The sequence below is a fragment of the Salvelinus fontinalis genome, unplaced genomic scaffold (assembly GCF_029448725.1).
Source record: "Salvelinus fontinalis isolate EN_2023a unplaced genomic scaffold, ASM2944872v1 scaffold_0044, whole genome shotgun sequence".
NCBI lineage: Eukaryota > Metazoa > Chordata > Actinopteri > Salmoniformes > Salmonidae > Salvelinus > Salvelinus fontinalis.
Genome location: NW_026600253.1, coordinates 322,736 through 337,335, shown reverse-complemented (window position 1 = coordinate 337,335; position 14,600 = coordinate 322,736). Strand labels below are relative to the sequence as shown.

General features: G+C 46.9%; 1 protein-coding gene across 1 annotated transcript in view; it reads right to left on the bottom strand.

Moving 5' to 3' along the window:
• The window catches only part of cep192 (centrosomal protein 192), a 122,529-nt gene that overhangs the window by 16,703 nt on the left and 91,226 nt on the right, over positions 1 to 14,600 (bottom strand). The window contains exons 37-42 of the mRNA XM_055911065.1: positions 12,159 to 12,340; positions 11,861 to 11,987; positions 10,340 to 10,445; positions 9,146 to 9,365; positions 3,933 to 4,105; positions 1,672 to 1,791 (exon numbers count right to left, since the gene is read on the bottom strand). Of these exons, the coding sequence (XP_055767040.1) occupies positions 1,672 to 1,791; positions 3,933 to 4,105; positions 9,146 to 9,365; positions 10,340 to 10,445; positions 11,861 to 11,987; positions 12,159 to 12,340 (928 nt within the window). The remainder of the gene's footprint in view (positions 1 to 1,671; positions 1,792 to 3,932; positions 4,106 to 9,145; positions 9,366 to 10,339; positions 10,446 to 11,860; positions 11,988 to 12,158; positions 12,341 to 14,600) is intronic.

Here is a 14,600-nt window from a genome sequence, read left to right as displayed (position 1 = left end):
TTGTGCTATGGTAGTATACTATGTCCTAGACCAGTGGACTCACAGTGCCACAGAGCTGGAAGCGTATCCTGGTCTTGTGCTATGGTAGTATACTATGTCCTAGACCAGTGGACTCACAGTGCCACAGAGCTGGAAGCGTATCCTGGTCTTGTGCTATGGTAGTATACCATGTCCTAGACCAGTGGACTCACAGTGCCACAGAGCTGGAAGCGTATCCTGGTCTTGTGCTATGGTAGTATACCATGTCCTAGACCAGTGGACTCACAGTGCCACAGAGCTGGAAGCGTATCCTGGTCTTGTGCTATGGTAGTATACTATGTCCTAGACCAGTGGACTCACAGTGCCACAGAGCTGGAAGCGTATCCTGGTCTTGTGCTATGGTAGTATACTATGTCCTAGACCAGTGGACTCACAGTGCCACAGAGCTGGAAGCGTATCCTGGTCTTGTGCTATGGTAGTATACTATGTCCTAGACCAGTGGACTCACAGTGCCACAGAGCTGGAAGCGTATCCTGGTCTTGTGCTATGGTAGTATACTATGTCCTAGACCAGTGGACTCACAGTGCCACAGAGCTGGAAGCGTATCCTGGTCTTGTGCTATGGTAGTATACTATGTCCTAGACCAGTGGACTCACAGTGCCACAGAGCTGGAAGCGTATCCTGGTCTTGTGCTATGGTAGTATACTATGTCCTAGACCAGTGGACTCACAGTGCCACAGAGCTGGAAGCGTATCCTGGTCTTGTGCTATGGTAGTATACTATGTCCTAGACCAGTGGACTCACAGTGCCACAGAGCTGGAAGCGTATCCTGGTCTTGTGCTATGGTAGTATACCATGTCCTAGACCAGTGGACTCACAGTGCCACAGAGCTGGAACCGTATCCTGGTCTTGTGCTATGGTAGTATACTATGTCCTAGACCAGTGGACTCACAGTGCCACAGAGCTGGAAGCGTATCCTGGTCTTGTGCTATGGTAGTATACCATGTCCTAGACCAGTGGACTCACAGTGCCACAGAGCTGGAAGCGTATCCTGGTCTTGTGCTATGGTAGTATACTATGTCCTAGACCAGTGGACTCACAGTGCCACAGAGCTGGAAGCGTATCCTGGTCTTGTGCTATGGTAGTATACCATGTCCTAGACCAGTGGACTCACAGTGCCACAGAGCTGGAACCGTATCCTGGTCTTGTGCTATGGTAGTATACTATGTCCTAGACCAGTGGACTCACAGTGCCACAGAGCTGGAAGCGTATCCTGGTCTTGTGCTATGGTAGTATACCATGTCCTAGACCAGTGGACTCACAGTGCCACAGAGCTGGAAGCGTATCCTGGTCTTGTGCTATGGTAGTATACTATGTCCTAGACCAGTGGACTCACAGTGCCACAGAGCTGGAACCGTATCCTGGTCTTGTGCTATGGTAGTATACTATGTCCTAGACCAGTGGACTCACAGTGCCACAGAGCTGGAAGCGTATCCTGGTCTTGTGCTATGGTAGTATACCATGTCCTAGACCAGTGGACTCACAGTGCCACAGAGCTGGAACCGTATCCTGGTCTTGTGCTATGGTAGTATACTATGTCCTAGACCAGTGGACTCACAGTGCCACAGAGCTGGAAGCGTATCCTGGTCTTGTGCTATGGTAGTATACCATGTCCTAGACCAGTGGACTCACAGTGCCACAGAGCTGGAAGCGTATCCTGGTCTTGTGCTGAGGCTCAGCCACTGGATGACACTCCAGGTCCCAGAACTGAGCATAGTCCCCTCGGTCCCTCGGCAGGAAGGTGATGGGCACCTGGAGGAGAGGAGGACATCAACAGGAGGAGAGGAGGAGACATCAACAGGAGGAGAGGAGGACATCAACAGGAGGAGGACATCAACAGGAGGAGAGGAGACATCAACAGGAGGAGGACATCAACAGGAGGAGAGGAGGACATCAACAGGAGGAGAGGAGGACATCAACAGGAGGAGAGGAGGAGACATCAACAGGAGGAGAGGAGACATCAACAGGAGGAGGACATCAACAGGAGGAGAGGAGGACATCAACAGGAGGAGAGGAGGACATCAACAGGAGGAGGACATCAACAGGAGGAGAGGAGGACATCAACAGGAGGAGAGGAGGACATCAACAGGAGGAGAGGAGGACATCAACAGGAGGAGAGGAGGAGACATCAACAGGAGGAGAGGAGACATCAACAGGAGGAGGACATCAACAGGAGGAGAGGAGGACATCAACAGGAGGAGAGGAGGACATCAACAAGAGGAGACATCAACAGGAGGAGAGGAGGAGGACATCAACAGGAGGAGAGGAGGACATCAACAAGAGGAGACATCAACAGGAGGAGAGGAGGACATCAACAGGAGGAGAGGAGGAGACATCAACAGTCAGTAACCCCTAGTGTGACTGGGTAAAGCTGGGTGGTCAGTACCCCCCCTAATAAAGGTATGTTCTGGGGACCAGGGGTGTGACTGGGTAAAGCTGGGTGGTCAGTAACCCCCCTAATAAAGGTATGTTCTGGGGACCAGGGGTGTGACTGGGTAAAGCTGGGTGGTCAGTAACCCCCCTAATAAAGGTATGTTCTGGGGACCAGGGTGTGACTGGGTAAAGCTGGGTGGTCAGTAACCCCCCTAATAAAGGTATGTTCTGGGGACCAGGGGTGTGACTGGGTAAAGCTGGGTGGTCAGTAACCCCCCTAATAAAGGTATGTTCTGGGGACCAGGGGTGTGACTGGGTAAAGCTGGGTGGTCAGTAACCCCCCTAATAAAGGTATGTTCTGGGGACCAGGGGTGTGACTGGGTAAAGCTGGGTGGTCAGTAACCCCCCTAATAAAGGTATGTTCTGGGGACCAGGGGTGTGACTGGGTAAAGCTGGGTGGTCAGTAACCCCCCTAATAAAGGTACGTTCTGGGGACCAGGGGTGTGACTGGGTAAAGCTGGGTGGTCAGTAACCCCCCTAATAAAGGTATGTTCTGGGGACCAGGGGTGTGACTGGGTAAAGCTGGGTGGTCAGTAACCCTAATAAAGGTATGTTCTGGGGACCAGGGGTGTGACTGGGTAAAGCTGGGTGGTCAGTAACCCCCCCTAATAAAGGTATGTTCTGGGGACCAGGGGTGTGACTGGGTAAAGCTGGGTAGTCAGTAACCCCCCTAATAAAGGTATGTTCTGGGGACCAGGGGTGTGACTGGGTAAAGCTGGGTGGTCAGTAACCCTAATAAAGGTATGTTCTGGGGACCAGGGGTGTGACTGGGTAAAGCTGGGTGGTCAGTAACCCTAATAAAGGTATGTTCTGGGGACCAGGGGTGTGACTGGGTAAAGCTGGGTGGTCAGTAACCCCCCTAATAAAGGTATGTTCTGGGGACCAGGGGTGTGACTGGGTAAAGCTGGGTGGTCAGTAACCCTAATAAAGGTATGTTCTGGGGACCAGGGGTGTGACTGGGTAAAGCTGGGTGGTCAGTAACCCTAATAAAGGTATGTTCTGGGGACCAGGGGTGTGACTGGGTAAAGCTGGGTGGTCAGTAACCCTAATAAAGGTATGTTCTGGGGACCAGGGGTGTGACTGGGTAAAGCTGGGTGGTCAGTAACCCTAATAAAGGTATGTTCTGGGGACCAGGGGTGTGACTGGGTAAAGCTGGGTGGTCAGTAACCCTAATAAAGGTACGTTCTGGGGACCAGGGGTGTGACTGGGTAAAGCTGGGTGGTCAGTAACCCTAATAAAGGTATGTTCTGGGGACCAGGGGTGTGACTGGGTAAAGCTGGGTGGTCAGTAACCCCCCTAATAAAGGTATGTTCTGGGGACCAGGGGTGTGACTGGGTAAAGCTGGGTGGTCAGTAACCCCCCTAATAAAGGTATGTTCTGGGGACCAGGGGTGTGACTGGGTAAAGCTGGGTGGTCAGTACCCCTAATAAAGCCAGAGGTAGGGGTAGAGATTCATTCACCTGCATCTTGTGGTTTGCTGCCAGGGTCCCAGAGACTCTGGGACATCTGAAGGCTGTGTAGGTGGCTCGGTAAACATCCCCACTGCTGTCCACCCCCTTCACATAGGGAGGGGCGAAGGAAGACAGGTACCACCTCACCTGTTCTCCTCCATTCTCCACCTCCACAGAGGACTCTGACGAAGGAAGACACGGCCTTTAGACCAAAACACTGGAAACAGGATCATTCTTCAAGAACATACACAGCATGTTGTATTATCTAGAGGGGAAATGGGGCTATTGACTGGCAAACTCCAGAGATTATAGATATGTCCCAACGCTGAGTAACGCTGGGAGTCAGATTATAGATATGTCCCAACGCTGAGTAACGCTGGGAGTCAGATTATAGATATGTCCCAACGCTGAGTAACGCTGGGAGTCAGATTATAGATATGTCCCAACGCTGAGTAACGCTGGGAGTCAGATTATAGATATGTCCCAACGCTGAGTAACGCTGGGAGTCAGATTATAGATATGTCCCAACGCTGAGTAACGCTGGGAGTCAGATTTTAGATATGTCCCAATGCTGAGTGTCAGAGATTATAGATATGTCCCAATGCTGAGATTATAGATATGTCCCAACGCTGAGTAACGCTGGGAGTCAGATTTTAGATATGTCCCAATGCTGAGTGTCAGAGATTATAGATATGTCCCAATGCTGGGATTATAGATATGTCCCAACGCTGAGTAACGCTGGGAGTCAGATTATAGATTTGTCCCAACGCTGAGATTATAGATATGTCCCAACGCTGGGATTATAGATATGTCCCAACGCTGGGATTATAGATATGTCCCAATGCTGAGATTATATATACAGTGGGGAGAACAAGTATTTGATACACTGCCGATTTTGCAGGTTTTCCTACTTACAAAGCATGTCGAGGTCTGTAATTTTTACCATAGGTACACTTCAACTGTGAGAGACGGAATCTAAAACAAAAATCCAGAAAATCACATTGTATGATTTTTAAGTAATTAATTTGCATTTTATTGCATGACATAAGTATTTGATACATCAGAAAAGCAGAACTTAATATTTGGTACAGAAACCTTTGTTTGCAATTACAGAGATCATACGTTTCCTGTAGTTCTTGACCAGGTTTGCACACACTGCAGCAGGGATTTTGGCCCACTCCTCCATACAGACTTTCTCCAGGTCCTTCAGGTTTCGGGGCTGTCGCTGGGCAATACGGACTTTCAGCTCCCTCCAAAGATTTTCTATTGGGTTCAGGTCTGGAGACTGGCTAGGCCACTCCAGGACCTTGAGATGCTTCTTACGGAGCCACTCCTTAGTTGCCCTGGCTGTGTGTTTCGGGTCGTTGTCATGCTGGAAGACCCAGCCACGACCCATCTTCAATGCTCTTACTGAGGGAAGGAGGTTGTTGGCCAAGATCTCGCGATACATGGCCCCATCCATCCTCCCCTCAATACGGTGCAGTCGTCCTGTCCCCTTTGCAGAAAAGCATCCCCAAAGAATGATGTTTCCACCGCCATGCTTCACGGTTGGGATGGTGTTCTTGGGGTTGTACTCATCCTTCTTCTTCCTCCAAACACGGCGAGTGGAGTTTAGACCAAAAAGCTCTACTTTTGTCTCATCAGACCACGTGACCTTCTCCCATTCCTCCTCTGGATCATCCAGATGGTCATTGGCAAACTTCAGACGGGCCTGGACATGCGCTGGCTTGATCAGGGGGACATTGCGTGCGCTGCAGGATTTTAATCCATGACGGCGTAGTGTGTTACTAATGGTTTTCTTTGAGACTGTGGTCCCAGCTCTCTTCAGGTCATTGACCAGGTCCTGCCGTGTAGTTCTGGGCTGATCCCTCACCTTCCTCATGATCATTGATGTCCCACGAGGTGAGATCTTGCATGGAGCCCCAGACCGAGGGTGATTGACCGTCATCTTGAACTTCTTCCATTTTCTAATAATTGCGCCAACAGTTGTTGCCTTCTCACCAAGCTGATTGCCTATTGTCCTGTAGCCCATCCCAGCCTTGTGCAGGTCTACAATTTTATCCCTGATGTCCTTACACAGCTCTCTTGTCTTGGCCATTGTGGAGAGGTTGGAGTCTGTTTGATTGAGTGTGTGGACAGGTGTCTTTTATACAGGTAACGAGTTCAAACAGGTGCAGTTAATACAGGTAATGAGTGGAGAACAGGAGGGCTTCTTAAAGAAAAACGAACAGGTCTGTGAGAGCCGGAATTCTTACTGGTTGGGAGGTGATCAAATACTTATGTCATGCAATAAAATGCAAATTAATTACTTAAAAATCATACAATGTGATTTTCTGAATTTTTGTTTTAGATTCCGTCTCTCACAGTTGAAGTGTACCTATGATACAAATTACAGACCTCTACATGCTTTATAAGTAGGAAAACCTGCAAAATCGGCAGTGTATCAAATACTTGTTCTCCCCACTGTATGTCCCAATGCTGGGATTATAGATATGTCCCAATGCTGAGTAACGCTGGGAGTCAGAGATTATATATATGTCCCAACGCTGGGATTATAGATATGTCCCAACGCTGGGATTATAGATATGTCCCAACGCTGGGATTATGGATATGTCCCAACGGTTGGATTATAGATATGTCCCAATGCTGAGATTATAGATATGTCCCAACGCTGGGATTATAGATATGTCCCAATGCTGGGATTATAGATATGTCCCAATGCTGAGATTATAGATATGTCCCAATGCTGAGATTATAGATATGTCCCAATGCTGGGATTATAGATATGTCCCAATGCTGAGATTATAGATATGTCCCAATGCTGAGATTATAGATATGTCCCAATGCTGAGTAACGCTGGGAGTCAGAGATTATATATATGTCCCAACGCTGGGATTATAGATATGTCCCAACGCTGGGATTATAGATATGTCCCAACGCTGGGATTATGGATATGTCCCAACGGTTGGATTATGGATATGTCCCAACGGTTGGATTATAGATATGTCCCAATGCTGAGATTATAGATATGTCCCAATGCTGAGATTATAGATATGTCCCAATGCTGAGATTAAAGATATGTCCCAATGCTGAGATTAAAGATATGTCCCAATGCTGAGATTATAGATATGTCCCAACGCTGAGATTATAGATATGTCCCAACGCTGAGATTATAGATATGTCCCAATGCTGAGATTATAGATATGTCCCAATGCTGAGATTATAGATATGTCCCAATGCTGAGATTATAGATATGTCCCAATGCTGAGATTATAGATATGTCCCAATGCTGAGATTATAGATATGTCCCAACGCTGAGATTATAGATATGTCCCAACGCTGAGATTATAGATATGTCCCAATGCTGAGATTATAGATATGTCCCAATGCTGAGATTATAGATATGTCCCAATGCTGAGATTATAGATATGTCCCAATGCTGAGATTATAGATATGTCCCAATGCTGAGATTATAGATACAGTGGGGCAAAAAAGTATTTAGTCAGCCACCAATTGTGCAAGTTCTCCCACTTAAAAAGATGAGAGGCCTGTAATTTTCATCATAGGTACACTTCAACTATGACAGACAAAATGAGAAAATAAATTCCAGAAAATCACATTGTAGGATTTTTAATGAATTTATTTGCAAATTATGGTGGAAAATAAGTATTTGGTCAATAACAAAAGTTTATCTCAATACTTTGTTATATACCCTTTGTTGGCAATGACAGAGGTCAAACATTTTCTGTAAGTCTTCACAAGGTTTTCACACACTGTTGCTGGTATTTTGGCCCATTCCTCCATGCAGATCTTCTCTAGAGCAGTGATGTTTTGGGGCTGTTGCTGGGCAACACAGACTTTCAACTCCCTCCAAAGATTTTCTATGGGGTTGAGATCTGGAGACTGGCTAGGCCACTCCAGGACCTTGAAATGCTTCTTACGAAGCCACTCCTTCGTTGCCCGGGCGGTGTGTTTGGGATCATTGTCATGCTGAAAGACCCAGCCACGTTTCATCTTCAATGCCCTTGCTGATGGAAGGAGGTTTTCACTCAAAATCTCACGATACATGGCCCCATTCATTCTTTCCTTTACACGGATCAGTCGTCCTGGTCCCTTTGCAGAAAAACAGCCCCAAAGCATGATGTTTCCACCCCCATGCTTCACAGTAGGTATGGTGTTCTTTGGATGCAACTCAGCATTCTTTGTCCTCCAAACACGACGAGTTGAGTTTTTACCAAAAAGTTCTATTTTGGTTTCATCTGACCATATGACATTCTCCCAATCTTCTTCTGGATCATCCAAATTCTCTCTAGCAAACTTCAGACGGGCCTGGACATGTACTGGCTTAAGCAGGGGGACACGTCTGGCACTGCAGGATTTGAGTCCCTGGCGGCGTAGTGTGTTACTGATGGTAGGCTTTGTTACTTTGGTCCCAGCTCTCTGCAGGTCATTCACTAGGTCCCCCCGTGTGGTTCTGGGATTTTTGCTCACCGTTCTTGTGATCATTTTGAACCCACGGGGTGAGATCTTGCGTGGAGCCCCAGATCGAGGGAGATTATCAGTGGTCTTGTATGTCTTCCATTTTCTAATAATTGCTCCCACAGTTGATTTCTTCAAACCAAGCTGCTTACCTATTGCAGATTCAGTCTTCCCAGCCTGGTGCAGGTCTACAATTTTGTTTCTGGTGTCCTTTGACAGCTCTTTGGTCTTGGCCATAGTGGAGTTTGGAGTTTGACTGTTTGAGGTTGTGGACAGGTGTCTTTTATACTGATAACAAGTTCAAACAGGTGCCATTAATACAGGTAACGAGTGGAGGACAGAGGAGCCTCTTAAAGAAGAAGTTACAGGTCTGTGAGAGCCAGAAATCTTGCTTGTTTGTAGGTGACCAAATACTTATTTTCCACCATAATTTGCAAATAAATTCATAAAAAATCCTACAATGTAATTTTCTGGAATTTTTTTCCTCATTTTGTCTGTCATAGTTGAAGTGTACCTATGATGAAAATTACAGGCCTCTCTCATATTTTTAAGTGGGAGAACTTGCACAATTGGTGGCTGACTAAATACTTTTTTGCCCCACTGTATGTCCCAATGCTGAGATTATAGATATGTCCCAATGCTGGGATTATAGATATGTTCCAACGCTGAGTAACGCTGGGAGTCAGAGATTATAGATACGTCCCAACGCTGAGTAACGCTGGGAGTCAGAGATTGTCTCCTACCTGAGGTTTCTCCTGAGGGCGTGGCAGGAAACACGATGGTGCGGTTACTGATCTCTACCGTGGCTGGAGCTGTCCTGGTCTGGGGGGGTTGGCCTGCAGGGGGCAGCGTGGTGGTGGGCATGGGGCTAGCAGTCTGAGGAGGAAGGGGAGCTAGGCTCCGGTCAGCTGGGGCGGTTGATACATCCAGAGCCAGGTCCTGACGGATCTGGACTTTGATGAACTGGACAGCAGGAGGAGAGAAAATAACATCACTGAGGGGGGGCCCACCACATCAAGACATTGAGGGGGGGGGCCCACCACATCAAGACATTGAGGGGGGGGGCCCACCACATCAAGACATTGAGGGGGGGGGGCCCACCACATCAAGACATTGAGGGGGGGGGGCCCACCACATCAAGACATTGAGGGGGGGGGCCCACCACATCAAGACATTGAGGGGGGGCCCACCACATCAAGACATTGAGGGGGGGCCCACCACATCAAGACATTGAGGGGGGGCCCACCACATCAAGACATTGAGGGAGGGCCCACCACATCAAGACATTGAGGGGGGGGTCCCACCACATCAAGACATTGAGGGGGGGGTCCCACCACATCAAGACATTGAGGGGGGGGGGCCCACCACATCAAGACATTGAGGGGGGGGGGGCCCACCACATCAAGACATTGAGGGGGGGGGCCCACCACATCAAGACATTGAGGGGGGGCCCACCACATCAAGACATTGAGGGGGGGCCCACCACATCAAGACATTGAGGGGGGGCCCACCACATCAAGACATTGAGGGGGGGGGGGCCCACCACATCAAGACATTGAGGGGGGGGGGGGGCCCACCACATCAAGACATTGAGGGGGGGGGGGCCCACCACATCAAGACATTGAGGGGGGGGGCCCACCACATCAAGACATTGAGGGGGGGCCCACCACATCAAGACATTGAGGGGGGGCCCACCACATCAAGACAATGAGGGGGCGCCCACCACATCAAGACATTGAGGGGGGGGCGCCCACCACATCAAGACATTGAGGGGGGGGTCCCACCACATCAAGACATTGAGGGGGGGGTCCCACCACATCAAGACATTGAGGGGGGGGTCCCACCACATCAAGACAATGAGGGGGGGCCCACCACATCAAGACATTGAGGGGGCCCACCACATCAAGACATTGAGGGGCCCACTACATCATCACTACCTTCTGTTGATTGTCACACTGGACATAGATTTGGCCACTCCATGGAAACATGGATGTCCTGGTTGCTAGGGACGGATTAGGACTGATGAGGATCTGGAGGTGGCACCTGGGGAAGAAAAAAAAACTATGGTGAAACGCCCCTAGTAATATAGTCACCTGGTAAAACGCCCCTAGTAATATAGTCACCCGGAAAACCCCCCCTAGCAATATAGTCACCCGGTAAAACCCCCCTAGTAATATAGTTACCTGGTAAAACCCCCCTAGTAATATAGTTACCTGGTAAAACCCCCCTAGTAATATAGTTACCTGGTAAAACCCCCCTAGTAATATAGTTACCTGGTAAAACGCCCCTAGTAATATAGTCACCTAACTAACGAGGCTTCCTACTGCGGTTCTATCTAGAAGGCCACGCTGAGGTGTACCGGTTACCGTCCGAGGCTTCCTACTGCGGTTCTATCTAGAAGGCTACGTTGAGGTGAACCGGTTACCGTCCGGGGCTTCCTACTGCGGTTCTATCTAGAGGGGTAACAGTGAGACAGTGGGCTGGTACATACTGTGGTTCTATGACTCCATGTTGAGGGGTAACAGAGAGACAGTGGGCTGGTACATACTGTGGTTCTATGACTCCATGTTGAGGGGTAACAGAGAGACAGTGGGCTGGTACATACTGTGGTTCTATGACTCCATGTTGAGGGGTAACAGAGAGACAGTGGGCTGGTACATACTGTGGTTCTATGACTCCATGTTGAGGGGTAACAGTGAGACAGTGGGCTGGTACATACTGTGGTTCTATGACTCCATGTTGAGGGGTAACAGAGAGACAGTGGGCTGGTACATACTGTGGTTCTATGACTCCATGTTGAGGGGTAACAGAGAGACAGTGGGCTGGTACATACTGTGGTTCTATGACTCCATGTTGAGGGGTAACAGAGAGACAGTGGGCTGGTACATACTGTGGTTCTATGACTCCATGTTGAGGGGTAACAGAGAGACAGTGGGCTGGTACATACTGTGGTTCTATGACTCCATGTTGAGGGGTAACAGAGAGACAGTGGGCTGGTACATACTGTGGTTCTATGACTCCATGTTGAGGGGTAACAGAGAGACAGTGGGCTGGTACATACTGTGGTTCTATGACTCCATGTTGAGGGGTAACAGAGAGACAGTGGGCTGGTACATACTGTGGTTCTATGACTCCATGTTGAGGGGTAACAGAGAGACAGTGGGCTGGTACATACTGTGGTTCTATGACTCCATGTTGAGGGGTAACAGAGAGACAGTGGGCTGGTACATACTGTGGTTCTATGACTCCATGTTGAGGGGTAACAGAGAGACAGTGGGCTGGTACATACTGTGGTTCTATGACTCCATGTTGAGGGGTAACAGAGACAGTGGGCTGGTACATACTGTGGTTCTATGACTCCATGTTGAGGGGTAACAGAGAGACAGTGGGCTGGTACATACTGTGGTTCTATGACTCCATGTTGAGGGGTAACAGAGAGACAGTGGGCTGGTACATACTGTGGTTCTATGACTCCATGTTGAGGGGTAACAGTGAGACAGTGGGCTGGCCAGGACAACTCAAAGCTCAGTTCTCTGGATGATGAGTGGTTCTGGATCAGGACATGTCTGGTGTTGGAGGCTCCGTCTGGACAACACACATTATAAACCAAAGGAAAGGGATGAATTATATTCTATTAAAAAATACAAAAAAACGTTTTATGAACAGAAAATCTGGAGAGGCAATGTTTTCTGTCCTGAGAGACCTCAGGCTGCAAAGAGCACAGAGTTAGTCAAACAGTGAGATGATAATACTGACTGATAGTGGGAGAGGTGAGGACCAGCTGTTCAGGCCTGAGGCTCCAGGAGTCCCTGTGGTCCCCTGGTTCTGTCCCCGTCCCAGAGGCCTCTGTCCTGGGTAACGCTGGGCCTTGAGGACCCTTCACAGGCAGTACATCCAGAGACACGTTGCTGATGTGACGGTCTGAGTTCTCAAAACCACTGCAACATGATAATACTACAACGTTATATAACCATTAACACCCCTACTACAACGTTATATAACCATTAACACCCCTACTACAACGTTATATAACCATTAACACCCCTACTACAACGTTATATAACCATTAACACCCCTACTACAACGTTATATAACCATTAACACCACTACTACAACGTTATATAACCATTAACACCACTACTACAACGTTATATAACCATTAACACCCCTACTACAACGTTATATAACCATTAACACCACTACTACAACGTTATATAACCATTAACACCACACTGTTAGTATAACACCCCTACTACAACGTTATATAACCATTAACACCACTACTACAACGTTATATAACCATTAACACCCCTACTACAACGTTATATAACCATTAACACCACTACTACAACGTTATATAACCATTAACACCACACTGTTAGTATAACACCCCTACTACAACGTTATATAACCATTAACACCCCTACTACAACGTTATATAACCATTAACACCACTACTACAACGTTATATAACCATTAACACCCCTACTACAACGTTATATAACCATTAACACCATACTGTTAGTATAACACCCCTACTACAACGTTATATAACCATTAACACCCCTACTACAACGTTATATAACCATTAACACCACTACTACAACGTTATATAACCATTAACACCCCTACTACAACGTTATATAACCATTAACACCCCTACTACAACGTTATATAACCATTAACACCATACTGTTAGTATAACACCACTACTACAACGTTATATAACCATTAACACCCCTACTACAACGTTATATAACCATTAACACCACTACTACAACGTTATATAACCATTAACACCCCTACTACAACGTTATATAACCATTAACACCATACTGTTAGTATAACACCCCTACTACAACGTTATATAACCATTAACACCCCTACTACAACGTTATATAACCATTAACACCACTACTACAACGTTATATAACCATAAACACCCCTACTACAACGTTATATAACCATTAACACCCCTACTACAACGTTATATAACCATTAACACCCCTACTACAACGTTATATAACCATAAACACCATGCTGTTAGTATATAACATTACTACAACGTTATATAACCATTAACACCATACTGTCAGTATAACATTACTACAATGTTATATAACCATTAAAGGGATACTTCTGGATTTTGTCAATGAGGCCATTTACAGTGCCTTACAGCCTGATTTTAAAATGTACAAAATTTAGATTTTTGTCACTGGCCTTCACACAACACCCCATAATGTCAAAGACATTCAAATAAAAAGCTGAAATGTCTTGAGTCAATAAGTATTCAACCCCTTTGTTATGGTAAGGAGCCTAAATAAGTTCAGGAGTCAAAATGTGCTTAACAAATCACATACTAAGTTGTATGGACTCACTGTGTGGAACAATGCTGTAACATGACTGTTGAATGACTACCTATTCTCTGCAAACCACACATACAAATAAATGTAAGGTCCCTCAGTCGAGCAGTGAAAAACAGATTCAACCACAAAGGGATGTTTTCCAATGTCTCGCAAAGGGCACTTTTGGATAATTTTTTTTAGAAAGCAGACATTGAATATCCCTTTGAGCATGGTGATGTTATTAATTACACTTTGGATGGTGTATCAATACACCCAGTCACTACAAAGATACAGGCGTCCTTCCTAACTCAGTTGCCGGAGAGGAAGGAAACCGCTCAGGGATTTTTCCATGAGGCCAATGTTGACTTTAAAACAGGTAGAGTTGAATGGCTGTGATAGGAGAAAACTGAGGATGGATCAACAACATTGTAGTGACTCCACAATACTCCACTAAGTTACTAGTTACTCCACAATACAAACCTAATAGACCGTGTTAAAAGGTAGCTGCAAAACATGTATCCTGTTTGCAACGAGGCGCTAAAGTCAAATTGCAAAAAAAAATGTGGCAAAGCAATTAACTTTTTGTCCTGAATACAAAGTGATGTTTGGGGCAAATTCAACACAACACTGAGTCCCACTTCATATTTTCAAGCATCGTGGTGGCTGCATCATGTTATGGGTCTGCTTGTCATTGTTAAGGACTGGGGAGTTTTTTTTAGGATAATGGAGCTAATCACAGGCAAAATCCTAGAGGAAAACCTGGTTCAGTCTGCTTTCCACCAGATAGTTTTTAAGAGGACAACATGTGTTGAAAAGGGGTGTGAATTCTTTCTGAAGGCCCAGTATCTACTTC